Below are 27,467 nucleotides of genomic sequence, written 5' to 3'. Positions count from 1 at the left end.
AGCAGAGTCACAAAATCGTCAGTGCTTGAGCTGAACAGAAAGCCAAGGCAAACACACCAGAGTTTGAAAGCGGTATTCCTTGACTGTCAGGATAGGAGGAGAGGAGACAGGTGGCTCAGATCACAATATCTGCTTAGTCTCCTGTGCTCTGACATGAATTATCCTGAGTAGAACAAAGTTTCATAACTCTGTATGTGGAAAAAAAAAAAAAACCAACTTAGGAGAATTCTGCAACATCCCATCAACCCTATAGTGAGCTTACTTCTCTTTTATTATTATTATTATATTATTATTATTATTAATCTTTATTTTTGAGAGAGAGAGAGACAGAGTGCAAGTGGTAGAAGAACAGAGAAAGAGGAAGACACAGAACCCAAAACTGGCTCTAGACAACGAGGCTCAAATTCACCAACTGCAAGCTCATGACCTCACCTGAAGTCAGATGTTTAACTGACTGAGCCACCCGGGCATCCTAGGTTACTTCTTGACCAAACAAGCATTGTTAAGCAAGGTATTCTAAAGGTTTCCTACTAAGCATCAAAGTCACTATGTAAGTCTACAATGACAAGTACACCAAAAGGTTCAGGAGCCCAACAGCTAGGTAAAAATTTAACCACCCATGAAACAAGGGCAAAAAGAAAAAAAGGTGCTGTCCTGAAGCCCAACAGACATGGGAGAGGTGTTACAGAGTCAGAATCAGACCTGTATGGAGGCAATGGGAAAAATAATGAAGGGTGATATGTAACTTTAGATATTGGACTCATTGGAGGTATAACATAGCAATTAGTTCGGTGACAATTTCACTTTTGCTGAGGAGAAAAAGGATTTGAGAAAAGAATGAGGTCAGTGAGTGCATCTGCAAGGAGATGGGGCTCCATAGAGGTGACTTTAGAAACTGAAACTAGTGTGCAAGTTTCCTGGAGTTTTACATTACAAATTGCAATGTGTGTGTCTGTGCACACACCTGTAACTCTCATTTACCACCTCATGGGGAAAAAAAATCTCTGATGACCCCTGGGAAATCTGACCACAGAAATAAACGATTTTTTATCATCTGAACAGACATAAAATTATAGTCATTTATTTTTGGTCTAAGAATTACTGTTTTAAGCAGATAATTAAGTTGTTCAACCAGAATAAAATGATCTTATTGTGCTTTTAATGTGCACAGGGGTTCCATATAATTGTTTTAAATGTCTGAGGGACATATACACAATTAATTGGTTTTGAATCGTAGTGGTTTTTTTTTTTCTTTTTTAACTTTTCAATAAGCTTAGGGGAAAAGTATTCCTCTCTTTTTGCTCCTATGATTTAAATGAAACTGCCTCAGTAACTAAAATGCCTGAGGATGGCACAGACCCAGATCCCTTTCCTGTTTAAATATAACTTCTCTCCCCTTCAACCCCCAGCGTTTTCTATAAATCCTCACACAGGAGCCCCGAGAGCTCTTAAGGTGGAGCAGCTGGAGCATAGCCTGGCGGATGGTCTTGGTCTTCAAGCTGTAAATGATAGGGTTCAGTACAGGTGGTAAGAGCAAATAAACATTGGCCAGAATGCTACAGACCACTCTCGGGGTAGAGCTGAGAAGTCGGTGTGTAAAGGACAGGCTGATCATTGGCACATAGAAAACAGTGACAGCACAGATGTGGCAGACACAAGTGCTGAGAGCTTTTTGTTGTTTCTTAGGGGCCACAATACTCAAGACAGTTCGGAGAATCAGAATGTAGGAGAAAAGAATGAACAGTAAGTCAGTGCCAGTCAGGTAGAGCTGAAGAAACATGCCCAAAAAATTGCTGATCTAGGAGTTGGAATATGTGTATCTAATCATATCTGGATGGTAGCAAAATGGGTGGGAAAGCTCTTGGCCTCCATGGAAAGATACTTTCGTCAAGGCTAGAAACATGGGAAAGATTAAAATTACTTGCCGTATACAGATGATCAGTCCAATCACCAAGATTATCATGTCTGTGAAGACAGTGGCATACTTCATTGGGTTACAGATAGCCATGAAGCGGTCAAAGGCCATGGCTACCAGCACTGAAGACTCCAGGAAGGAGAAGCCATATACAAAGAACATTTGAATGAGGCAAGCTTTCAAGCTAATCTCCCGGGCATGAAACCAGAGAACCCCAAGCACTGTGGGAAGGGTTGAGATGGTCAGACACAGATCAACAGCTGACAGCTTGGAGAGGAAATAGTACATGGGCTTGTGAAGACTCCTCTCAACAATGATGACAAACAGAATCATGCTGTTTCCCAAGAGGGCAATGGCGTAGAGACAGCAGACAGGAATAGAGATCCAGATGTGTGCAAGTTCCAGCCCAGGAAATGCAGTGAGTAGGAAGTTTGGGGAAGATGATGTAGTGTTATTGAAAATCACCATGGTGGATTGGGAACACACCCTGAAAAGAGAGACGACAATGATAGTGTTTGTCATATTGCTCCTTTTTTCAAGTTCTCTTTGATAAACTCTTCCCAAATTACATAGTTGTTTTTCTGTATTCAAAGCCCTCCCTCATCTAAATACGGCATCTATCACAAAAGTCTACAGTATAGTAACTTTTTCTTGTCAGAACTTGGCCCCAGTTTTCTTCCTCTATCTTCTCCCAATTATAACCATCAGTCTCTCTAGGCTCAGCCCCACCCTACTGCTCAGACTAATCCTGAGGCTGGAAGTAGGAAATGCATATAGGCTTATGTCATACACATGCACACACACCAACACAGTTACAACTGATGTATCTATGCATTAAGTCTCCAAGCTGTATAGTTGCTCAAGAAATAGTGGACAAACACACAAGAGCCGCTGGGCATCTGTGATAGCATACTCCATGATGTCCTTGCTGGAAGCTAGTCTGGGATATTGTTTCCAAAGGTATCCTTGTACCTCTATCAGCCATCCTCTTCTAGTAGACTATTAGAAGCCTCCTTTTGGTATCAGGATTTCTTTATTCCTTTTCCTATAGTGTGGAATGATTTCTATATTTGTCCTTTCCCTACTCCAGATTTATATGGAACTTGGATGTATCTTAGGTTCTAATTCTTTGTCTCTACATACTTTTCCAGGTCTACTGAAATAAGCAGGTTTTATTCTCCTTTTTACCATCTTACACCTTGGGATATTTGTTTCTATTCCTTCCCATGGATAGTTAGCATGTGACTTTGAACCAACTCACTGTGAGTAGACTGCTCTAATGAATCCTGTGGAAAATTTCAAACAGTATTCTGGAATACATGGTTTCAGTTATCCTAATCTAAGCATAGCAGGTAAGCTTAGACAAAACACCCATATGAAAGTCATGGGAAAGGACACCTGGGTGCTTCAGTCAGGTAAGCTTCTAACTCTTGATTTTGGCTTAGGTCACGATCTCACAGTTTGTGAGATGGAGCCCCGTATTGGCTGTGTGTTGACAATTTGGAACCTGCTTAAAATTATCTCTCTCCCTTTCTCTGTTCCTTCCCCATTCTCTCTCTCTCTCTCTCTCTCTCTCAAAATAAATAAATAAACTAAAAAAAAAACGTTATGGGAAGCATTCAGTAACATGTGATGAATACCTTTGTAAAAAGCATGGATGGGATAGAAGTAGAGACTAATAACTAAAATGGAATCACTCTGAGACATGGAAAACTGAGGTGACATCAGAAATTGGAATACACAGTAGTTCACTGAGTGAGAAAGTGCACAGAATTGCAGCCATATAGAAAACAGTGATGGTGTCATAAAGGAAGCAGAATTTGGAATCTGTATTTAAGAGAACTGTAGCAATTCTATTTAGGATGTGTTCATTGAGTGCTGGTATCATCATTGCTGATTTTAAATTTTGTACTAGGGAATTTAGTCATCAACAAAGAGACAACAGCATGGCCTGGGTGTCTCAGTCAGTTAAGCACTTAACTTTGACTCAGGTCATTTTCTCACAGTTCATGAGTTTGAGCCCTGCACTGGGCTCTGCACTGACCATGTGGAACCTGCTTGGGGTTCTTTCTCTCCCTCCTCTCTCTCTGCTCTTCACCCACTTGCATTCTCTCTCTCAAAATAAATAAATGAAATTTTAAAAAAAAAAGATGGTAAATTTTGAAAAAAAAAAAAAAAAACCCCAAAGAGCCAACATAGAATGATATACTCAGTTCAGGTGCTGTATGCATATAGCCAGCTATAAGTATTGTTATTTTTCAGTAATTTGGGTTTTCTGTCTTGTATCTGAGTGGATGCAAGGAATTTGCTAGTATCAGGCCCTGTGAGTTGCTACATAAACATAAATATAGGGGGTTGTTGCTTATTTTCTCCCCCTCCTCCAGTCTAATGAAGATGTTGATAGAAATAATCACTGGTTACTTCAAAGAGAAAAAAAAGAATTGCTTTTTCTGCTATAATATTTAATATTATTATAGTATACATGTTAGAGAAAAACACTAAGAATCAGGAAGACTAGTGCCAAATGAGATATGGATTACAAACATGCTACTTCATGTCAACCATTTAGACTCTAAATGACTCTTTAATGTCAGTTACTGCTGATGGCCAAGGAAATAGAAATGAATAAAGAATATTTTTTGTATTCAAAACTCTCTCATCTCAGTGGAATGAATAGTGTGAGAAGCCAAGGCAAAACACTATTGAAGGGCAATTACAACATGAGGACACAAGAGAAGAGTAGCCAGATAGGAAAGCAAAAGGCTCTGGAGATTTCTGTTTCAGTCTTCTCAACCTGGTGAACACAGACATTAAGAGTGAATCTCTAGCCAACAATCACTGTGTCATCACTGGTGAACTCATATGAGAGAACTTCAAGGTTGAGAGGTAGTATCATAGTATGACCCATGGCAAGAGTGGTTAAGGATCTGGACTCAAATCCCATGCTCCTTTCAATCTGCATGTCATCTCAGAAAACTTATAAGAAGGCCTTCTGTACTTAAGTTGGTTGATTTGAAATATTTAAGAATTGCTAATAATGTATTTGCAAGCATTAATGTGAAGTAAATTGAATTTAATGTTAAATGCTTTCAATCATTTACTTAAAAAGCCACTGTTAAACATTAAAAAGAAGAGTGAATCTGCTCTACAATAACCACCCAAGAATCTCTCTGCAACACCAAATCACTCATTCTATTGACTCTTCCTCAATAGTACTTTACATGTGTCTAAAATTCTATTGCTTAATCACATTTATTTATTCCTCTAGAATGCTGGCTTTCTGGGAATGTAAAATATATGTATCCATCTTCATATTTTCTCTAGAGAAAAGTTTGGTGATTGGTACATGGTAAAAATTCAAATAATTAAATTTAATTAGGTGTATTAATGGGTGAATAAATAAATTACAGTCGATAGAGATATGGATAAATACTAGATGAGAGGAATATAAATTGAACCTGGAGGCTTCTAGGGAAGGATGAGCCACAGGGAAATCATTTCCCTAGACATCAGGGAAAATAGTCTCTTACTGATTGGAAGAAGGAGGGTAAGTTAAGAGAAAAGGAGAATTATGATCTTTTGTATATGTCAACATTTACTAGCCATCTTGTATATAATTTTATATAATCCCAGGAAAAATGGATATAGATGTTTTCTCTTATTTTAAAGAAAGGAAAGCAAACCAGCAAGATAAAAGAGTATATTAAGGTAAAATATGTACTGATTCAAAATTCAAAGTCAGATTTCTTAACTCTAAAGTCTATAATTTTTAATTAAACCATTAACCATTTCTAGAAGATAACCTTATGAGAGAAGTTGAACAGTTGGGCAGTGTGAATTCCTTCTTTTAAAATATAAGAATTGTTTATGCTTTGTTGTATATACATATATATGATTTAGAGGAGCGATTGAGTTGAGAAATCACTAAAAGAGAGAACAACGTCCTTATGGTTTATTTAAAAATATATACTTGTGGCATCTATGTATGTTTAGAAATATGTGTGAATATTTATATATTGACATTGTGTGTGTCTCTGTGTGCTGGTGTATGTAGAGAGGAGTTTTGGAATTGAAGAGTAATTGAGAGATAAGATTACCATAAATCAGATACCAGTTATCTTCTATTCTTTGAATTGTATCTCACAAAGGACAAAAGGATGACACTGGATGATGTGAGGGAGTAGGAGCAGAGGAGACGATGGCTCATTTTGCTGTTGGAGAACTTGTTTCCTGTGGAATGTAGATATGTGGACAGAGAGTAATGGCCTCCTCCCCAGATCCAGTGAGCTCATACACTCTGGAACTAGTTGTAGAATTAAAGTTCAGTGCCTTGATTAATCAAGGTTTTCTCTACACTGCCCACTAACCTGAATAGGCTAGTTTTCTACTTTCAGTTCTCCATCTAATGGCCAGAAAGAAAGCAATGTCTACCAATTCATATACAAGAGCTTAGATTAACTGAATTGGATAAAATCCACCCAACTCAGTAACTTAGTGATCCAAAGGTCAACATCCTTGTGTCAGTAATGATAAAAACCAATCCATGTATCCATGGCATCAGTAATGGTAAAACCAGTCCATGTCATTACCAATCCCAAACCTTTTGGTCACTTCTCAACACCTAAATCTATTCTCTCTACAATGTGGAAACTTCCCTGACAGCTCCAGGCTATGTTAACCAGAAACTTCCCCTCTGCTGCCACACTTCTGCACCACTTCATGCTTGGACCTTACATTTGATTCTTTTTAAAATTTTTTTTAAAGTTTATTTATTTTGAGAGAGGGGAGAGGGGCTGAGAGAGGGAGAAAGAGAGATTCCCAAGCAGGCTCTGGACTGTCAGTGCAGAGTCCAATGTGGAGCTCAAACCCATGAACAGTAGATCATGACCTGAGCCAAAATCAAGAGTCAGATGCCCAACTCTGTGAGCCACTGAGGTGCCCCTCATTTTATTCTTTTTTTTTTTAATTTTTTCATGTTTTATTTATTTGTAGGAGAGAGAGAGAGACAGAGAGAGAGACAGCGTGAGGAGGGGAGGGTCAGAGAGAGAGGGAGTCACAGACCCTGAAACAGGCTCCAGGTTGAGAGCTGGCAGTCAGCACAGAGCCCGACATGGGGCTCGAACCCATGAACCGCAAGATCATGACCTAAGCGAAAGTCGGACGCTTAACCGACTAAGCCACCCAGGCGCCCCGCCCCTCATTTTATTCTTAATACAATAATGAGGCATGGCTGATATTAGATTTACATATATGCAGATATAATCTCCTTTTACTGGAATGTGAGTTCCTTAAAACTTGAGTATTCCTATTTTTCTTCTCTCAATACTAGCTAGAAAAGGAGGAACAATGGAAAGCTTCAATTAGTAAGCTGAATGGTCCTGGCCACAGGCAGAGTTCTGAGTTCTATCTCCTTTTCTGTTTATCCTTCTCTTTCTTCAAGTCCTCTGTCTCCCTATCTCAGTTTTATCCAGACTCCAATACACCCCTCCATTTTTTCACCCCAGCTTACTTGTAGCTCCTATCATTTATTGCACTTCTCCCTTCCCTCTTTCTCTTAGAGTTCCTCACTCTTTAATCCCTTTGCTTCCCATCTCTTTTCATTTATGCACTCTTACCTGTTCACATTAGCAGGAAACACCACCAACTCCTCTTCAGTTCCATCACAGAGCAAGGACTAAACAAGCTTCCAAGAGTGGGGGCTTTATAGCAAAATCAGTGAGTCATTAGGCAACAGAGAGCTACCTTTATTAGTGAGTGTACTGGGTGCAAAAAGAATTATGGGACCCATAAGAATATGTTCCTCTACAACAGCTCACACGTATCTTTCTGACAGCTTCAAACCCTGCTCCCAAGCCTGAGCAAATTCCGTTTATCAGGGGTTGTAAGCAGAGTCCTGGCCCTGGGGGCTGACAGTAATGAATATTTTCTAAAACTGTCTGCCTGGGTCCAATAACTACAATCATTCCTCTTCATCCTGCCTTAGGCTACAGAGTCTCAGCCAGGAAGGCTTCCTGAATGTCAAAGTAAGATCAAGAAAGTGTAAAAAAGTCCTTCCTCTGTTCTCTGTTACAAAATGTACTCTTCCTAATAGGTTCCATTGTCCCCTGGCCATTCCCATATCCCTCATCTTACCCAGGAGTCCCTCCTAAGAAGCAATCCTGTTTACTGAGTCACATCTGCAGCCCACCTAGCCTTCTAAGCATAATTAAACTAGCACTTGATGAACTCAGGATACATACCAAGAATTGCACTAAACCCTTTGAACACATTATTGTATTTATTCATTATCAAGCTTATGGGTTTAGTATTATTCTCCATTGTTTCACAGATGAAGACATTGAAACTCAGAGAGGTTTTGAATAGCTTTACCCACCTAAAAGTTAGCAAGTTACAGAGCTGGCATTTAAGTCCATGTCTACCTTACCCTAAATCTTAACCTATATGCTATACTGCCTTCTATAGTTCTTCCACTATATCCTCAGAAAATATGGTTGTAAAACAGTCTTCAGTCTATTCATCCTACCTCTGCATGGTAGGCAGTAAATTAGTAATTCCGACCATATCTAATAATCATTGTTTTATCCTCCGTGAAATATTTTCCTGTCCATATTCTTGTATCTTTATGGGAACACTGAGGAAAGATATCTATCCCAATGAGTATCTAGAGAGGTTCAGAAACTCCATAAAGTTACTTGGCAGGTAATGTTCACATTTATGTGTAAACACCACCCCTTTCCACTGGTTCCCATCAGCAAAAATAAGTGGCTCTGGAAATTTCAATTGAGACTCACTATTACTAAATAGGACAAAGAGGTTTGGAAGCATGGAATCAATCTTGATAAAGTACAGTTTTCATTCATTTGTTAATTTAAAAAAATACATGTTGAGTGTTCATCATATATGTTCTGAACTACAATAAGTGCTTGTGATAGACTTAAGTGAAGTTAAAACGGTCCCTGTTCTTATGAAGTGTATAGAAGAGCAGGGAAGATGTATGATTAGTAGGTTATGATACAGTATGAGAAACTCTCAACAGAATTAAAAGCCATGTCAGAAAAGCTTTCTGGACAAAAATGAAGTGAAATTAAAATCTAGAGATCATGTATAGTTTCCTATTCTTCCAGCTCATTGAGGGTACCATGCTCTCATACTCTTCATTTGCTATTTTCTTTTTAATATTTTTCTCACTTGCTTCAACCTGTTGCACATACACATCTTCTATTGATAAAAAATACTCAAAGAACATATAAATAAACACAAAAAGCAAAAGAACAGAAATGTCCTATGTTCAGTGTTGGATACCAGAGTGATTATAATACAGCAAAAATAACCTGGGAAGTTTTCTTTAAAAAATTCTTAATGACATACAATGGAATAGTTTTCAGCAATAAAAAGGAATAAACTACCAACACACACTACAACATGAATGAAACTCAAATGTATTATACTAAGAAGCCAGACATGGGAGACTACATACTGCAGGGTCCATGACACCCTAAGGAAGGAAGAATTATAGGTGTGGAGAATAAATCAATTCTTGCTAGGAAGTGGGTATGGACAGAGGGGTTGACTACAAAGAGGTGGCATGAGGGAATTTTGGAGAGTGATGTGATTTTCCTGTATCTTGGTGTCAGTGGTGGTTACCTGCTTCTATGCATTTGTTAAAAGTTAATTAGAAATATGTACTAAAAAGTAGGAATTTTATTGTATATTAGTGTTGATAAGCTGGGGAGTGCTTGGCTGGCTCAGTCAGAAGAGCGTGTGACTTTTGATCTCGAGGTTGTGAGTTCAAGCCCCACATGGGGTATAGAGATTACTTAAATAAATAAAACTTTTTAGAATGTTGATAAGCTGTTATATACCATTTCAAGAAAGGAAAATGCATACTTTTATCAAGTTACCCAAGATAAATTATTGCTTTCATCAAAACCATTATGCAGTCGCATATGATAACTCATTAGATTTGTAGTGTTCAATACAGTAGCTACTAGCTTCATGTGGCTTTTCAAATTTATATTTTAATTAATTAAAATTAAATAAAATTAACAAATTCAGTTCCTTGGTTGTACTATCAGAGTGTCAAGTGCTCAATAGCTACGTATGGCAAGTGGTTACTACTGCATTAAACAACAGAGATTTCCATTTCTGCAGGAAATTCTATTGGACAGTGCTGCATTTGATACTCTTCCCTGACTCGACTGCAGTTGCACAGAACTCATAGATGCCATTAATGGCCAATCCTGTTCCCACAGAATGCTTGGACAATCCGCTGCCTGATCTGCTTGGCCCTAACACTGTACACAACAAGATTGAGCACAGGAGGGAGCAGCAGGTAGATATTGGCCATAAGTGTGTGTACTATTGGTGACAAATTCTTCCCAAAGCGGTGAATCAGAGTCATGCCAATGAGAGGCACATAGAAAAGTCTCTCTTCTCTGGAAGCAATGCCCAGTACTGCCTAGAGGATTAGAAAGTAAGAAATCAAAAGGATCAAGGCATCTAGTACAATGATGAAGATCACAGCCAGCAGGCCATAGATGCTATTGACACGGGTGTCAGCGCAGGCAAGCCTCATGGCATCCTGATGGAGGCAGTATGCATGGGAAAGGACGTTGGAGTGGCAGAAAGGTAGCCTTTTGATGAGGAAAGGCACAGGGAGCACTGCACTCACACTCCGTAGCAGGACTGTTGCTCCAATTTTGATGACGACTCCATGAGTGAGAATGGTAACATAGTGCAAAGGGAAGCGAATAGCCACAAAGCGATCAAAAGCCATGGCGACCAGAACACCTGATTCCACTCCCCCAAAGGTGTGGATAAAGAACATCTGAGTGATGCAGACATCAAGGGTTACTGAGTACCAGTCAAACAAGTGAACGCTTAACATGGTGGGCATGGAAGATAATGAAAGGCTGAGGTCAGTGGCAGCGAGCATAGCCAGAAAATAATACATGGGTTCATGGAGACTTTGCTCAACCTTGATGGCAACGAGGATAATGACATTACCTAGGAACGTGGTACTGTAAAGAAGGCAGAGGGGCAAGGCCATCCAGAAGTCTTTCTCTGGCATTCCTGGAATCCCAGTCAGGGTAAAGGTCTGATGGTTATGAATAGTTTGGTTGAATGGTGACGTAGTGGAATGAAGATCTGACAGCACAAAAAGAAAATAACTCATTAAGTCCAACAGCTTCAATTAGAATCAGTGGCAATAAGTACTGAGATGGTAGCTGTAAGAGGGAGTGACTTAAATATTATTCTAATACTCTCATGTTTACAATCTGATAGAGAAATGATGGTCCTACCCCATGAGGCAATAATTCTATTAGTGACCATCATAGGCTAAAATACTTAGGAGAAAGGAAAAGAAAAACTTCAATCAGCACCTGCACTTAATAGAAATATAATTCATCTGGAAACATCAAGGAGTTAACTGACTTGCTTACTTGCTAAGGAAGAATTTTATATTGTACATTTATGTGAGTTATGAACCAGACAGGTAATGTTAGCAAGCAAAAATGTGACCTAAGGGCTGTTCATAAATACAGTCATGCAGATGTGTATATATGTCTGTGTATCTTGATTGTGATCTTAAATTGTTGTAATTTAGACATAATGCTCTTTGGGACCCAATTTGTCTACCTGCATGATATGGGAAAGAGGATGAAAGGTACTCTTTAAGGACCTTTAAAATACTCTGTAAATCTCTGCCCTCTGCATTCCTGGGAGTGTGTGGGTACTAAAAGGACTGAGCTTACAGTAGATGACAGAGAAGTTACTCTGGCTGTCAAAAAACTTTAGAAAGCCCCACTATGGTAGGCAGAACAACGGTCTTCAGGATGTTCACATTCTAATTTTTGAAATGTGTGAATATGTTAGCTTACATGGCACAAGAGACTTTACAGATGCTATTAAAGTTTAAGGATTTCAAGACGTGGAGATTACCCTGGATTACCAAAGTAGGCCAAACCTAATCATATGAGTCCTTGAAACTGAAGAAATTTCCCCAGCTGCCAAGAATCAGAGAGATAGCAGCATGAGAAAGACTCAGCACAATTGGTGACAGTGAAGGAAGGGGACCAAGAGCCAACAAATGTGGGTAGCCTCTAGAAGCTGGAAAGGCAATGAAACAGAATTTTCCCAGGAGTTTCAGAAAGGGATGCAGACTTGCTGATGCCTTGATTTTAGCCCTGTCTTCTGGGACTTCTGAGCTTAAGAACAGCTGCGGAGCTGTTCTAGTAAACTCCACGTTGAGTCACCAATAACTATATTTCCCTCTCTGAGTAAAGCCTACATAGACCTATGGGCTATTCTAGACATTAATGCCTAACATTTGCATTGCCAAAGATCAATTCTAAAATCTTGGTGCCACACAGTTCTCTTCTATTTCAAGTATTTGCTGTTATCTTCAGGAAGATATATACAAATGTGCAGCTGAGCTAATCACTATTTGGGCCAGTGTAACCATAGCTGATAAGGGCTTAGGATTAACAGCAAGAGTAGCACTATCGTGGCTTTTAATGTTGTTTGAGTTACAACCCTATGAGGATCTCATTATAAGACTCCCAAATAAGAATGTTCACACACACACATATGCATGCAAAATTCTGTGTAAAAATTAAGTGAATTCATATATTATTGAAGCCCATCTCAGGACCCACGTTAGAGAAAACAGAACAGGAAACTTGGGTCACAAAAAGGAGAAAACTCACTAGACAAAGCACAAGGGGCAAAGAGCTCTGGATCCTTGGGCATGAATAGGAATGGTATAGAGTTACTCCAAGTTTCTTGTAAGTCAGTAGTTTAGTTCCACATGTCCAATATTGTAGCCACTAGACATTTGTGCCTATTTACATTTAAATTCATTAAATTAAGTTAAAACATCAGTGCCTTAGTTTACTAGCCACATTTCAAGTGTTCAATAACTACATATGAATAGTGGCAATTGAACTGTGTCGTACAGACAGAAAATTTCCATCATTGTAGAAATTTCTACTGAAATTTGGAAAATTGGTCCAGCAAAATACATATTTAAAGGACACCAACATTCTGGGTGATTTCTTGAGAAATCTTAGATCCAGGTGGCTTTGTGGGTCTTTTGCCTATACACTGCATAACTTGTGTCTCTTTATATATTTTTCTCTATCTTTGTTCTTTTCTGAAAATTTGACTAAGAAAAAATAGCTTTAAAACTAAAAACCTGGAGATAGATAACCTGGGTTTGAATCCTGGTACTATGACCTTGGACAAATTACTTAATAATCTCTGTGCTTCATTACTTACCTCTTTAAATGAAAATGAGGGGCACCTGGGTGGCTCAGTCGGTTAAATGTCCAATTTCAGTTTAGGTCATGATCCCACAGTTCATGGTTTGAGCCCTGTGTCAGCCTCTGTGCTGACAGCTCAGAGCCTGGAGCCTGCTTCTATGTCTTCCTTTCTCTCTGTCCCTTCACCCACTTGCACTCTCTCTCTCTCTCTCAAATATAAGTAAACATAAAAAATTTTAAAATAAATAATACTAAAATGAAAATAATAGTACCTACCATGGGATAGTTTAAAAAAAATATTCACTGGAAATACTGAGGGCATTTGGATGAGAACAGGCAAGGAATAAACTCTCATTAAAGTGTAGCTATAATCAATATTTATCTATTACCTATAAATATTTTAATGTTTGGTTAACTGTGAAAATTATGTTTCAAAGTATTTATAAGTCATGAAATCTATTTATGTGCTGCTAAATGTATCTACCTATCCATATATTATTTAAATATTTTGGTCAAATTCTATACTATCTAAATCTCTCCATCCCTCAGCCAGTTTAGCCCAACACTGAAAATCAGTGGCTTACAGATGGTGGTTGTTGCAGTGCTCACAATGGGGAATTATCTGGGTCTCTGCTCAGTGATTCTGCACCTAATCATGAATGCTTACTGTAAAGGATTTATTGGAAGTAGATCCTAGATAAATCAGATATGAAAGAATGATATACTAGCAGGAGTCATGGGTAGTGAAAATCCGTAAGAGGAAGAGAAGAATAAGGACAATTGATTCTGAGAGACTAGACCCCCAAAAGCAACACCACATTGACCATCGGAGGTGCTCAACCCCAAAGACCAGCACAGTCCTTCCGGAATTCAAAATGAGGATCACAAACTAGACTCTTGATTCCTTAAGATCTAAAGAACTCAAGAAAAACTTTTTATGTTTAATTAATTTATGATTAATTATTTCTTTTTTGTCAAATGCCTACTAAGTGCTAGGCATGCCACGGTAATCATAGTACCAAAAGGAGCAACTTCTTTCCTTATCAAAGAACACATGAAAAACAAGATCAGAAATAGGGGAGGAATGTGTGCCCGGGGTTGAACAAAGACATGCTGTACAGATGGGTCAGTATTTCAGCTTGTATCCTCAGCTGGACTCAGCTTAACTCTATCAATACTAGTGACAGACCATGAACAGAATCAAACCTAAACTTTCCTTACAGCAAAAGGACAGGAGCTTCTATGGCTTGCAAAACATATGTGTGGACAGAGCTGGAGGAAACGTAGACAACAAGAGTCTTTTCTATCCACTATAGAACTACAATTCAATGCTATTTTCTTTTTTTTTTTTTAATTTTTAATGTTTATTTATTTTTGAGAGAGAGAGAGCGTGAGCCAAGAAGGGGCAGAGAGAGAGGAAAACACAGAATCTGAAGCAGGCTCCAGGCTCTGAACTGTCAGCACAGAGCCTGATGTGGGGCTCAAACCCACAACCGTGAGATCATGACCTGAGCCTAAGTCCGGTGCTTAACTGACTGTGCCACCCATGTTCTCCTTCAATGCTCTCTTCCACCCAGGCATCCAAGTAGAAGAGCTATTCTCTGAAGGACAGAATTGAGCATAATACACTCTTTATTAAAGTGTCTGAGCTGCAGGCTGAAGCATAGTTATGGCCCCCTGGATTTATCCTCGGTAGGAGCCATGGACTAGTCTCTCACTTGGAGAAAAAATATATTTTCTATTTGCATTGAGTGGAGATTGAGGGAAGGGCAAAAATTTACAGGGCTCTTGTTTCTCTAATTAGCCTTTGGTAGAATAATATACTCATCATCGAATGTACAGTTAGAATAGTTATTTCTATTTTAATGAAAAAAGTAAAGGAAATGGAAAAATAATTATTGCTGAAAATAATTCTTGCCAAGACTGAGACAATGCAAAGGATAATGAACAGACATTTTAAATTATTTTAGTCCTTTAATAATAAAAAAATCTAACATTTATTGAATGCTTATTTATGCTCCAGGCTCTGTTTTTAGTTCTTTACATATACTACCTCTTTTCATGATCAAAAAAACCTTATGGGAAAAGTACTGTTGCTAGTATGCACGAGTAAAACAAGAGTCAGAGAAGTTAATTAACTTTACTTGAATCCCAAAACTAAAACTTAAATCCAGGTGCTCTAAACACTATGCTTTGAAGTTCTATTTAGTCCTTTTGTTTTGAAGGGTTTTGTTTTGTTTTGTTTTGTTTTTGTTTTTGTTTTTTGAGAGAGAGAGAAAGAAAGAGACTGCAAGCCAGGGAGAGACAAAGAGAAAGGGAGAGAGAGAATCCCAAGCAGGCTCTGTACAGTCAGGACAGAACTGAGCCTGAACTGAGGCTAGAATTCACCATGAGATCATGATCTGAGCTGAAACCAAGAGTCAGGCATTTAACCAACTGAGCCACATAGGCACCACATGAAGTTCTATTCAGTCCTATAGGAGATGATAATCTTTTATCCACAGACCAACTTCTGCCACCAAATTCAAAGTCCAGATCAAACAGTATTCTGGGATTAACAGAATTACCTTCTTCACCACATCCATTCAGTCATGACCTCTAACGATTTCTCTATGAATTGTCCATAACCACAGTCCCCACCATTCTGTGAAAGTATCCTCAGAGAAAGCACTACCCAGGTCTCAATTTATTTCCCAACTCACCCAAAGCCTAGTCTAGGAGATGCTATGCTGGCCACCATAGCACTATAGCCAGAGATTTAAAACGAGCAGTACAGATCTACAATTCCCTCTGAAGTAATCCTTTACAGACAAAGCTTCTTGGAGATGTCCCCAGGGCCAACATTTATACAGACTGTCTTCTGGACATTTTGCTCTTATTTGTCTTGATCTCAGAGGACTTAGTTTTTCCTAATACAAACTTGTGATGGCAACCATCCAAATACAGAGTTCATCTCAGTCCCACTTGAATGGTACCTCACTAGCTATACCAAAATGCAAATATACTTTAGTGCCTAATCTTTACAATTCTCTCTAAAAGAGAAAGAGAAAGAGAGAGAGAGAGAGAGAGGAAGGAAGGAAGGAAGGAAGAAAGAAAAAGAATCTAAAAGAAAAGCTCATTCATGTTTCCACATGCCCTCTAGTTACTATTGGATTCCTTCCTCTGCTTCACAGTAAAGCGCTTTCATTGCTATGGTCTGGAGTCTCTGTTTCTCTGCATTTCCATTCTCTCCTCAATTCTTTAACCATCTTTGGAAACCATCTTTGCAGGTACCACTACCGGTCTGTCACCTTACTCTCCTCTTCAGCAGGATTCAATGCAGTGGAAAATTGCCTTCATGTTGAGTTACTGTCATTTCTAATTCTTGTGACACTTTTTCCTCTTGCTTTAATTTCTAGTCTTTGATATCCTTTTATCTTCCTCCTACATCAATAAATGTTAATGTGTCTCTTATTTGGTCTTTGCCCTATACTTTAAATCTGCTCTTACTGAGGGATATTATCAAATCCTATTGATTTAATATCTCTATATAATGATTACCCCGAAAAGCATATTCTGCCTTGATCTCCAAGCCAATTCCTACTTGATAATTCTATGTGAATATCAAATAGGAAACTGAAAATTAGCAAGATGAGTACTACAAAACAAAAACAAAACTTTTCTTCCTGTCTGCTTATAGTGAATTTCAATAAATCACACTAACCATAGCACAATCCACCCAGTTGCCAAAAAACCTTACCAAGGTTTATTGAGTCCAAACCGAAATATATTTTGCATAGTTCAAATTTCCTTCATCTTTGCTTCTCCCATTCTAGCAAGGCTAACATTACATCTCGTAGAGTACAGTAACAGTCTACTAATGATTTCTTTTAATTTGCTATTTTATTTTATTTGCCTTACTTTGTTGTGGCATAATTTACAAACCATAGAATTGGTCCATTTTAAGTGTACAACTTGAAGAGTTATATTAAATTTATACAATTGTAAAACAATTACCTCAAAACAGTTTTAAAACTCCCATTACATAAAAAAATTCCTTGATGATGGTTTGAAGTTAGTCCTGGGCCTCTCTCCAGCTCCAGGAAACCAGAGATATGCTTTCTATTTTTATAATTTGCCTTTACTGGAAATTCATATAAATGGAATCATAAAATATATTGTCTTCTCCTATTTAACTCCTATTAGAATTTTATCCATGTTGCCAAATGTATCCATTACTTGTTCCTTTTCCTTGCTGAGTCGTATGTTATTGTATGGTAAAACATATTTTTTAACTCCTTTGATAGTTGAAATGCATCTAGGTTGTTCACAGCTTTTGACCATTATGAAAATGCTGCTACAAACATTAGCATATACTCTTGTATGGACATGTTTGGGCAGATATCCAGAAAAGGAATTACTGGATCGTATAATAGGCATTTCTCTAATTTACAAGAAAATGTCCAACTGTTTGTGGCTGAACTATTTTATAATTCCATCAATAATGTAAAAGGATTCCAATTTCTGCACATTCTTGCCAATGTATGGCATTGTCAGATTTTATGAATGTGTAGTGGTTCTTCATCATAGAATTAATCTTTTTCAGTAATTAATGATGCTAAAGTCTTTTCATATGACTATTTATGATTTGTTGAGACTTTTTTTGACATTTAACGTCAACATGATTTTTCTTCATTTATTGATACAATCATCTTTTTTGTTTTCTTTTAATCTATTTATATGGTATTATACATTAATTTTTTATGTTAAATCAACCTCACATAATGAGATAAACTTCACTTGTTTGTGGGACAATTTTTTTGCTTGTTATATGTCTTTACTAATATTTTGTTTAAAATGTTTGCATCTCTACTCATAAAGGATTATCTTTGTAGTTTTTTTGGGATACACTTATCTAGATTTTGTATCAAATAATACAAGTTTCATAAAAGGAGTAAGGAAATGTTCCCTTCTCTATTTTCCAAGAGAGTCTGTTTTGAAATGGTATTATTTTTTCCTTAAATGTATGATAGAATGCACAGTAAAATCATCTAGACCTGGAGTTTTCTTTGTGAGAAATATTTTAATGATTAATTCAAGTATTTTACTTTTAAATATGTCTATTTAGATTTTTAAAAATCTTTTATTTAAACAGCCTGGAGAATTTTTGTCATTCTAGGAATTTTCCTTTTCCCTCTACATTTGTCTAATTTGTTTGCATAAAATTATTCATTATATTCCATTGTAATCCAATGGGTGAAAGACCTAAATGTAATACAGGAAACCATCAAAATCCTAGAGGAGACCACTGGCAGCAACCTCTTTGATGCTGGCCACAGTAACTTCTTACTAGACATGCCACCAGAGGTTGGGAAACCAAAGAAAAATGAACTATTGGGACCTCATCAAGATAAAAGGTTCTGCACAGTGAAAGAAACAATCAACAAAACTGAAAGGTGGCCTAAGGAATGGGAGAAGATATTTGCAAATGACATGTGATTAAGGATTAGTATTCAATATCTATAGAGAACCTATCAAGCTCAACACCCCAAAAAACCCAAATAATCCAGTTAAGAAATGGGCAGAAATCATGAATAGACTTTTTTCCAAAGAAGACGTCCAGATGGCTAATGGACACATGAAAAGATGCTCAACATCATCACCAGGGAAATACAAACCAAAACCACAGTAAGGTACCACATCACCCCAGTCACAATGGCTAAAATTAATAATACAAGAAACAAGTGTTGGTGAGAAAGGAGAACACTTTCACACTGTTGGTGGTAAAAAAAACAAACAAAAAACTGGTGTAGTCATTCTAGAAAATAGTAGGGAGGTTACTCAAAAAGTTAAAAATAAAACTACCCTATGACCCAGTAATTGCACTACTTGGTATTTACCCAAAGGATACAAAATACAGATTCGAAGGGGGTACATGTACCCCACTGTTTATAGTAGCACTATATCTATATCTGTATCATCTATCTATATATAGATATGCATAACAGATATGAGACTCTTTAAAATTGAGAACAAACTGAGGGTTGATGGACGGAGGTGTGTGGGGAATGGGTTAAATGAGTGATGGGCATTAAGGAGGGCACTTTTGGGGATGAACACTGGATGTTACATGTAAGAGATGAACCACTGGGTTCTACTCCTAAAGCCAAGACGACACTGTATGTTATCTGACTTGTATTTAAATTAAAAAAAAATACTGATTCAAAAAGATACATGCACCCCAATTATTATATCAGCATTATCAACAACACCCAAATTATTGGAAAGATCCCAAATCTCCATCAGCTGAGGAATCTATAAAGAAGAGGTGGTATACATATATACAATGGATTATTACTCAGCCATAAAAAAGAATGAAATGCTGTCATTTTCAATGTCATAGATGGAGACATGATTTCACTCATCTGTGGAATTCAAGACACAAAACAGATGAACCTAGAAGAAGGGTAGAAAAATTAAATTAGATAAAAACAGAGAGTGAGGCAAACCATAAGAGACTCTTAACTATAGAGAAACAACTGAGGATTGCTGGAAAGGAGGTAAGTAGAGGGATGGGATGGGCTAAATCGCTGATGGGTACTAAGGACGGCCTTGTCATTAGGTGTTACATATAAGTGATGAATCACTAAATTCTGCTCCTGAAAACAATATCACACTATATGTTAACTAACTAAAATTTAAATAAAAATTTGAAAAAAAATTCCACTGTAGTCTATTTTTATGTCTTTAGGGTTGATAGTGACATCTCTTCAATCATTCCTGATTTGAGGTTTTAATGTCATCTGTTTTTTCTTGGCTCACTTAGCTGAAAATCAAAATCCTTGATCTTGTCAAGGAACCAAACTTTGGTCTTATGAAATTATGTTTTTCTTTTCACTTTTCTCTTTTGGCAATGCTCTTTATTATTTCACTGTTAATACTGATATTGCATTTAGCTTGTTCTTCTTTGTCTCCATTAAGGTAGAAACTTAATTTATTGACTTTTTCCTAATATAGAATTTAAAGGTACATATTTTCCTTTAAGATTATTTCTTAAATGCCCATTCTTTCTTTTTTAAATTTCTAATTTGATTCTATTGTGGCCAGAAAGCATTCTGCATATGACTTTAATTATTCTAAATTTTAAAATTTGTTTTATAGCCTGGAATATGGTCTCTCCTTGAGAATGTTTTATGTTTTTAAAGGATTACTGTTCTGCTATTATTAGGTAGACCATATAGATATATAGAGATAGAGATAGAGATAGAGATATATATGCCAACTTGTCATAACAGAGAAATAGATAGATAGATGATAAATAGATAGATAGATAGATAGATAGATTAGATAGATAGATGATAGATAGATGATGATAGATAGATAGATAGATAGATAGATAGATAGATAGATAGATGATAGATAATGATAGATAGATAGATGATAAATGATAGATAGATACATAGATACATAGATGATAGATAGATAGATCAGTTATAGCAAGTTAGTTGATAGTGTCTTTTAAGTCTTTTATATCTTTACTGATTTTCTGTTTAGTTGTCCTATCCACTACCAATATAGAATTTTTAAAATTTCCAACTATAATTGTTAAATAGTCTATTTTTATTTTCAATTCTTTCATTTTTTAAATTCATGTGTATTTGTGGCTAGGTGTTTAGGTGCACAGACATTTATAATTACTGTAAGATCTGCATGTATTGACACCTTTAAATATCTCCCTTTGCCTCTAGTAATATGTCTTATATTAAGGTCTATTTTGTCTGATAGTGGAGACATTCCAGCTTTCTTATGAATATGGTTTTTATGGTGAAACTCTTTCCATCCTTTGCTTCCAACTTATTTGTATCTTTTACTCTAAGTTACACTACTGTGGGTAGCACATACTTGGATCTTTTGGGTAGCACATACTTGGATCTTTGTATTTTATCCATCTGACAATCTCTGCTTTTTTATTGGAGTTTACAGTTGATTCAAATTTAATGTAACTGTTGATGTGGTTGGATTTAGGTCTGTCTTGTTGATATTTTTTATGTGTTTCAGGTTTTTTTGGTTCTTCCTTTTCTCCTTTATTGTGTTCTTTCATGTTAAAGATTTTTATTGTGCTGCTTTAATGTTTGACTGCTTTTTTTCCTTTCAGAACTTTTAATATGCCATTCCACTGCTTTCCAGCCTCCATTTTTTTCCCTGATAAAAAGTCAGGAAGTATTTCAAGGTTTTTACCCTGTAGCTTGATTAATCATTTTCTTTTTGCTGTTATCAGTCTTGGGCTTTGGGCAGTTTGGTTATGATATTTCTATGTGTTAATATCTTTGTATTTATTCCAGTTAAGATTTTTTGAGTTACTTGGACATGTGTACTATTTGTTATTGTTAAGTATATGAAGTTTTTAACATGGTCTCTTCAAATATTGATTCTGCTACTTTGCTTTCGTCTTCTGGACCTACCAATATACATATGTTAGAGTGTTGATATTTCCTCCCAAATATTTGAGACTCTGTTCATTTATCTTCAATATTTTTCTCTATATTATTTGAAACCGAGACTTTTCTATTTGTCTTCCAGTTCACAGATTCTTCCTTCTCTTTTCTCAAATCTGCTGAGTCCATGAAGTGATTTTTTTCTAAGTTTTAGTTTATTATATTTTTTGTTTCTTTCTTAAGTTTCTATTTCTCTGTGAAGTTCCCCTACTCATTCAATCATTATCATCACATTTCCTTTAATTACTTAAACATGATTTTATTTAATTATTTGAATGCATGTATAATAGATTGTTTGAATTATTTGTCTGCTAAAATCAATATATGGGTGTTTTTCAAGTCAGATTCTGTTGATTGCTGTTTTTTCTTGATTATGGTTCATGCTTTTCTGTTTTTTTGAAAGTCTCAGATTGTCTTTTTTAAACTCAGTATCTTAAATATTATAGCATAGCTATCTTACATTCATAATTGTTTTTCAAAGGGTTGCTATATTTGGGGGGGTTTTTTGTTAATTTTTAGGAACTTGTCTGAATTTAAACTGTGACATCTGCCTTCCCACAATAAATCTCTCTTGCTAAGTACAGCCACGGATGTGTCTTCCTAGATTGCTTTTATTTATATTTCATTTTTTAGGCTGGCTTCTTATGAGTTGCTCATGTGTCTGTACATCTTGGTGACATGCCAATAAACCTGAAGCCAAAAACACTTCATTGACTGACCTACATGTTATTGGGGGAGCATACTTTATATTCAACTCGTTCTCAAATACCCCTTTGCTTTGACTTTCTTACAGGTTCTCTTGGGTTTCTCCAACATAATTATAGTTTCTCAGAAAGCAAGGGGTGCATACAAAGTTCATTTAACCCTTTCATTATTGTTATTTCCAGATTCTCCCTGTTAAATTTCTTTCTGGTGCCCTACTTGCAAACTCAAATGACCAAAATTGTGTTTATATTCTAGTAATTTTGCCTAGTTGAGCTAACATAGCTAACACAGCCTTGGTTGTATTTTCCCTCTTGCTCAAGTTGAGTCTGCACTCCAGCAGCACAGCTGTTCATTTTTTTAAAAGCCAATTCAAATCTGTAAAACTACTTTAAAAAAAGTCAATGGTGAGAGAATGGTGTCTTACCTGAAGCTGTAAAACTTTTTCCAGCATAAATAAGTGTTTCTAAATGGATTGCATGGGTTTAGTTGACTTTCAGATTCTGAAAATGTTTCTGTTGTTATATTTTTTAAATACTTCATCCAGAGAAGTGCCTTATACATCATATGAAGTAGGCAGAAATTCCTCTTTCCCTGACAACTTTTTTCTGCTTTAGAGTGTTTTACATTAAAGAGAATAACAAACTGAGACTAATGCTGGCTGAAACACATTTTTCTAATGGAAAACATGACATCATGCTTGATACTCATACAGATAATCAAGAGGGTAAAGACATTATGTTAAGGAAGAGTATTAAAACAAACAAACACATAAAAAATTACTGAAGTTATGTTCTGGGTAGACACAGGAAAGGGCTTAGTGAAAAATTGAAAGAATTGTGAGTTTTTTTGTTTTTTTTTAAGGTTTATTCCTTTTTGAGAGAGAGAGAGAGAGAGTATGGGAGAAACAGAGAGAGAGGGAGACAGAGAATTCAAAGCAGCTTCCATTGTGCTGTCAGCTTAACGTCTGAGGCAGGGCTCAGACCCATAAACCGTGAGATCACAACCTGAGTGGACATCAGATACTCAACCCATCAAGGCACCCAGGCACCCTTAGAAGAATTGGTTTTAGAAAGGATTATGAATATTTCATCTAATTTATATAAGGTAACTGAGAAATCAGCATATACTTGAATCTCTTAGGTGAGTAAATGTAATTTAGGACACTGGATATTGTTTTCTAATTGTTTCATTTTTCTTAATGAAGTAGGAAGTGAGATCAGCAACAAAGAATAAAGATTTCGGTAAGATGTAAGGGAGTAGGGGAAGAGTCATTAAATATGATTGTTTGAAAGCACAGAGTGTGTGAGCTATTTGGTAATGAGTCAACATGATTGTACAATTTCTTCTAGCACATTGAGCTGTATAAATACAGAGGGAAAAGTGAGAGATAGCTAGACTTAACCAGGAGAAGTTGTTATAATATAGGACACAGAAATGTTTGATGAATAGGAGGTCTAATGATTTTCTCTAGGATAAAACAGATGAAAAATGAAAACTGGTTTCAAGCAAGGTATATCAGACATCACAGACTCTACTTTTTCTGCTGAACTGTGCCATTTTGTGTCTAGAGAAGCAGATCCTTGATAAAATAGAGCTCCAGATAATAGGAAATTCTGATTGTTAGGATAATCTGGGAGTCTTTCTGGAAAAGGTTAGGCTACAGGCAGCATTGGTTTCTGTAGATATGACTGAGACAAGTCTTGATATCCTCAGAGGAGTCCAAACCACCAGTTAAAAGCCTCAGAAAGTTTGCATCACTTGTTTGTGTGTGTGTGTGTGTGTGTGTGTGTGCGCGCGTGTGTGTGTATTTCTGTGTCTAACAGTACTTCAAAGAGATCTGGGAGTGTTAAGCATTCTCACTAACTTGAAACTCCTTAAGGGCAAAGACTTTGTCTCTGAACCCCTTACCCTTAATGGACTGGAGTGTTTAAAGACAGTTTAAAAAGAATAAAAACTCATCTATAGAAATTACACACACACACACACACACACACACACACCCCTCACATGCTCACATGTAAGATTATATAAAACTATAAATATACAAATAATCATAGATTTCTAAACATAGTCACAAACTCTTTGTAAAAAATATACAGAAACAATTATTACAAAGTGCTAGCTCTTAACATTTATTGAATAGGTGGTCTTCTATAGGTTGTAATACACACTGGAAAAGAAATGGGTTTGAGTTAAAAATACATAGACTTACACAATACATTCTCTAATGTGCCTGGGGGGGAAAAGCATCATTATAAGAATTATTTATATCTGGCTTTTGTTTTCTGCTTTTATAATGTAACTACGTGTATGAAGGAAAATAAAGGAGATCAGAAGGGGCATAAAGAGGTGGTATTTGGGGTCTGTAGACACAAAGGCACACACTGATGAAATAACCAGCTGTTTCTATAAATTTAAGAATTACCTCATTGATGAAAAAAATATTACAGAAGAAAAATCATGAAAATAAATGAAAGAAATTATATTTGATAGATTGAAATAACAACCCAGGAAATCAAAGACTGCAACAAATTCAGAAAACTTTGTTCTCAGTGTTCTTGATGGATAGTCCAACCAAACCTTCTCTCCATCCCAAAGCAACAGTAAACCCTATCCCTATTTCAGGGTAAATCACAACATACTAGGTCATCACTGAGACTGGTTTGGAGTCAGAGACCTGGACCAACATTTGGCTGGAATCCTAGAACTTACTTGTGATTCAACATGAGACAAATATGTATATATATATATATATACACACACACACATATGTGTGCATATATATATTTGTGTGTGTATATATACATATATAATAAATACTTAATATGTATTTATTACATATATACAAGTATTATATATATCAATAATATGTGCACATATGTGTTTTAGGGAGAAGTGGATCCTTCTTCAAACTTAGCTGAAAGAGTGAAAATAAAATGAAGAAAAATTTGAGATTTGTTGGCAAAACAAAGGAAAGTTTGACAGATGGGTTTGGACTCCTTAGGGGAATGGTGATAAACTAGCCTAGAGGCTAACAACACCCCTTAGTGATGTTTACAGAGGAGTTGTGAAATTGTTATATAGTCGTGAAGACTCCAAACACCACCAGAGGTCTGAGAAGTCTTCATAAGTGTACTGTTGCTAACATCAGGAAAGGAAAGAAGCCAAATCAATTCTGAGCTGAAGCATAGAGGTTGATACAGGTAATAAATTAGTCTTAAAATAGTTTTTACATGCCCTGTATCTACATAGCGAGTGCTGTGTGGAATTATTTATGTACTTTATTTCACTGAATCCTCATAGAAATTCTTGCAAGGGAAATGATAAGAGTAGATGACAAGAGTGTAGACAAGAAAAGATGGAAGAAAATATATGTACGTGTTGGTATTAAGGACTACATGTACTGTAGGGAAGAGGCTCGTGCATGGGAAGAATGAAATAAAGACTAGAGGGAAGAGTAAATGAATTGAACTAGGAGGTAGAAAAAGAGGGGCTGAACATTTAGAGAGAATGTAAAAGGGAAAGAAGAATAGAGATAGGAATGAGAGGGAAAGAAGATGTGGTAAAAACACATTTGGATAAAGAAAAACAGTCAAAAACATTAGAAACAAGAATCTGTGAAAACAAGAATCACTATTTCCATGGAACAACAGTGCCTCCACAGGCCCTGGGGACTTCAAGAATATCAAAGATTTTTTCAAATCTTTCCAAGAAAACCATCCAGCAGGGATGAGCCAACTGATCCTTCCCAAGTGAAAGCCATCCACATTGTTTGAGAAGAGGGATCAGCAGGTCCAAACAGGTGAAGGACTCTCACTTACCATGTAAAGTATAAAAAAGCCCCTTCTTCAAGGGGAAGCTAACAGGTTAGACAGACACCACAAAGTGTTTTGTTTAAATCTGAGCATAGTGATTTATTGGGAGAGAGAAATACCAACTACGTGTTATGTATTGTAGATTCTGAATCCAGATTCTGTTTGCAACACATAACTCAACCTTTGTAAGTGGACCACACTGTCTCTTGATGATTCCTCTGTGTCTAAGAGATCAGAATCTGAAACGTAACTTCTTCATAATGCTGTCTCCCAAACAGTAATTCCTCAACTCACAGCAGAAGAACAGGAGACAGATGAAGTAGAGAAGCCTACCTGATTGGTGCACCTGGTTGGCTTTTGAGATTTCTTTCTCCTTTCCCATGCCAGGCACCTAGGTGAGAACAAAGACACCATGATATCTTTCAAAGACTCCTTGTGTAAGTTTTTTATCTGTGCCATTTTAGAAAAAGAGATATTTCTCTTGATTAATGATTCCCAACCTATATGCAGAAGATCAGGGAGGAGTTTGAGGATTGTAAGCCTTCTGAAAAAAATGATGACATTCAATCATTCATATTAATTTATTTATTGTTTCATTCCTTCATTTAACACATATGGAAACACCAATATATGCTTAACATGTGTTCTATTAAGTGATGAACATATAAAGATTCCTTTAATCTCAGGAGTTTAACTTCTAGCAGGAGAGAGGGACATGAAACAAATACTCATGCAGTATTTAACTAACTGTACTCATTTATGATAAGGAAATGCCCAGAATATGAAAACAGCATACTAAGAAATCTGAACTACTATGAGCATTTGAAAAAGGCTTACTTGGGATGGATGGATAGGCTTTGATTAGCTCCTGTTTAGGAGCTGTATGGAAGGTAGAGAGAGGCATATGGAACAGGGAAGGACATATGTGGAGATCTTATATCAGGAAGTATCTCAGTGGGATCCAGGAACCAAAACACTGCAAATTTGTCTGGATTGAAGAGACCAAAGGGGAGAGAAAAAAATGTGAGTTGGTGTGGGAGCAGTAGATAGACATAGGAGCTGAATCTTGCTATATCTGTAGGGCTAAGATAAAGATTTGAGGGGCACTTGGGTAGCTTAGTCGGTTGAGCAACCAACTTCAACTCAGGTCATGATCTCATGGTGTGGGCCCACGTCAGGCTCTGTGCTGACAGCTCAGAGCCTGAAGCCTGATTCAGATTCTGCGTCTCCCTCTCTCTCTCTGCCCCTCACTTTCTCCCTCTCTCTCTCAAAAATAAATAAACATAAGGAAAAA

General features: G+C 36.7%; 2 protein-coding genes across 2 annotated transcripts; both read right to left on the bottom strand.

Moving 5' to 3' along the window:
- Nucleotides 1-1,333: 1,333 nt before the first annotated feature.
- Nucleotides 1,334-2,401, bottom strand: OR51T1 (olfactory receptor family 51 subfamily T member 1). The gene is given in 1 exon segment (XM_077748102.1): nucleotides 1,334-2,401. A coding segment is annotated over 1 exon segment (1,050 nt). The 5' UTR covers nucleotides 2,384-2,401.
- Nucleotides 2,402-10,142: 7,741 nt separating this feature from the next.
- Nucleotides 10,143-11,090, bottom strand: LOC144218239 (olfactory receptor 51H1-like). The gene is given in 1 exon segment (XM_077748100.1): nucleotides 10,143-11,090. A coding segment is annotated over 1 exon segment (948 nt).
- Nucleotides 11,091-27,467: the final 16,377 nt, after the last annotated feature.

The sequence above is a fragment of the Crocuta crocuta genome, unplaced genomic scaffold, assembly GCF_008692635.1.
Source record: "Crocuta crocuta isolate KB4526 unplaced genomic scaffold, BGI_CrCroc_1.0 scaffold662, whole genome shotgun sequence".
Lineage (NCBI taxonomy): Eukaryota > Metazoa > Chordata > Mammalia > Carnivora > Hyaenidae > Crocuta > Crocuta crocuta.
This window is presented reverse-complemented; position numbering and strand designations above follow the sequence as displayed.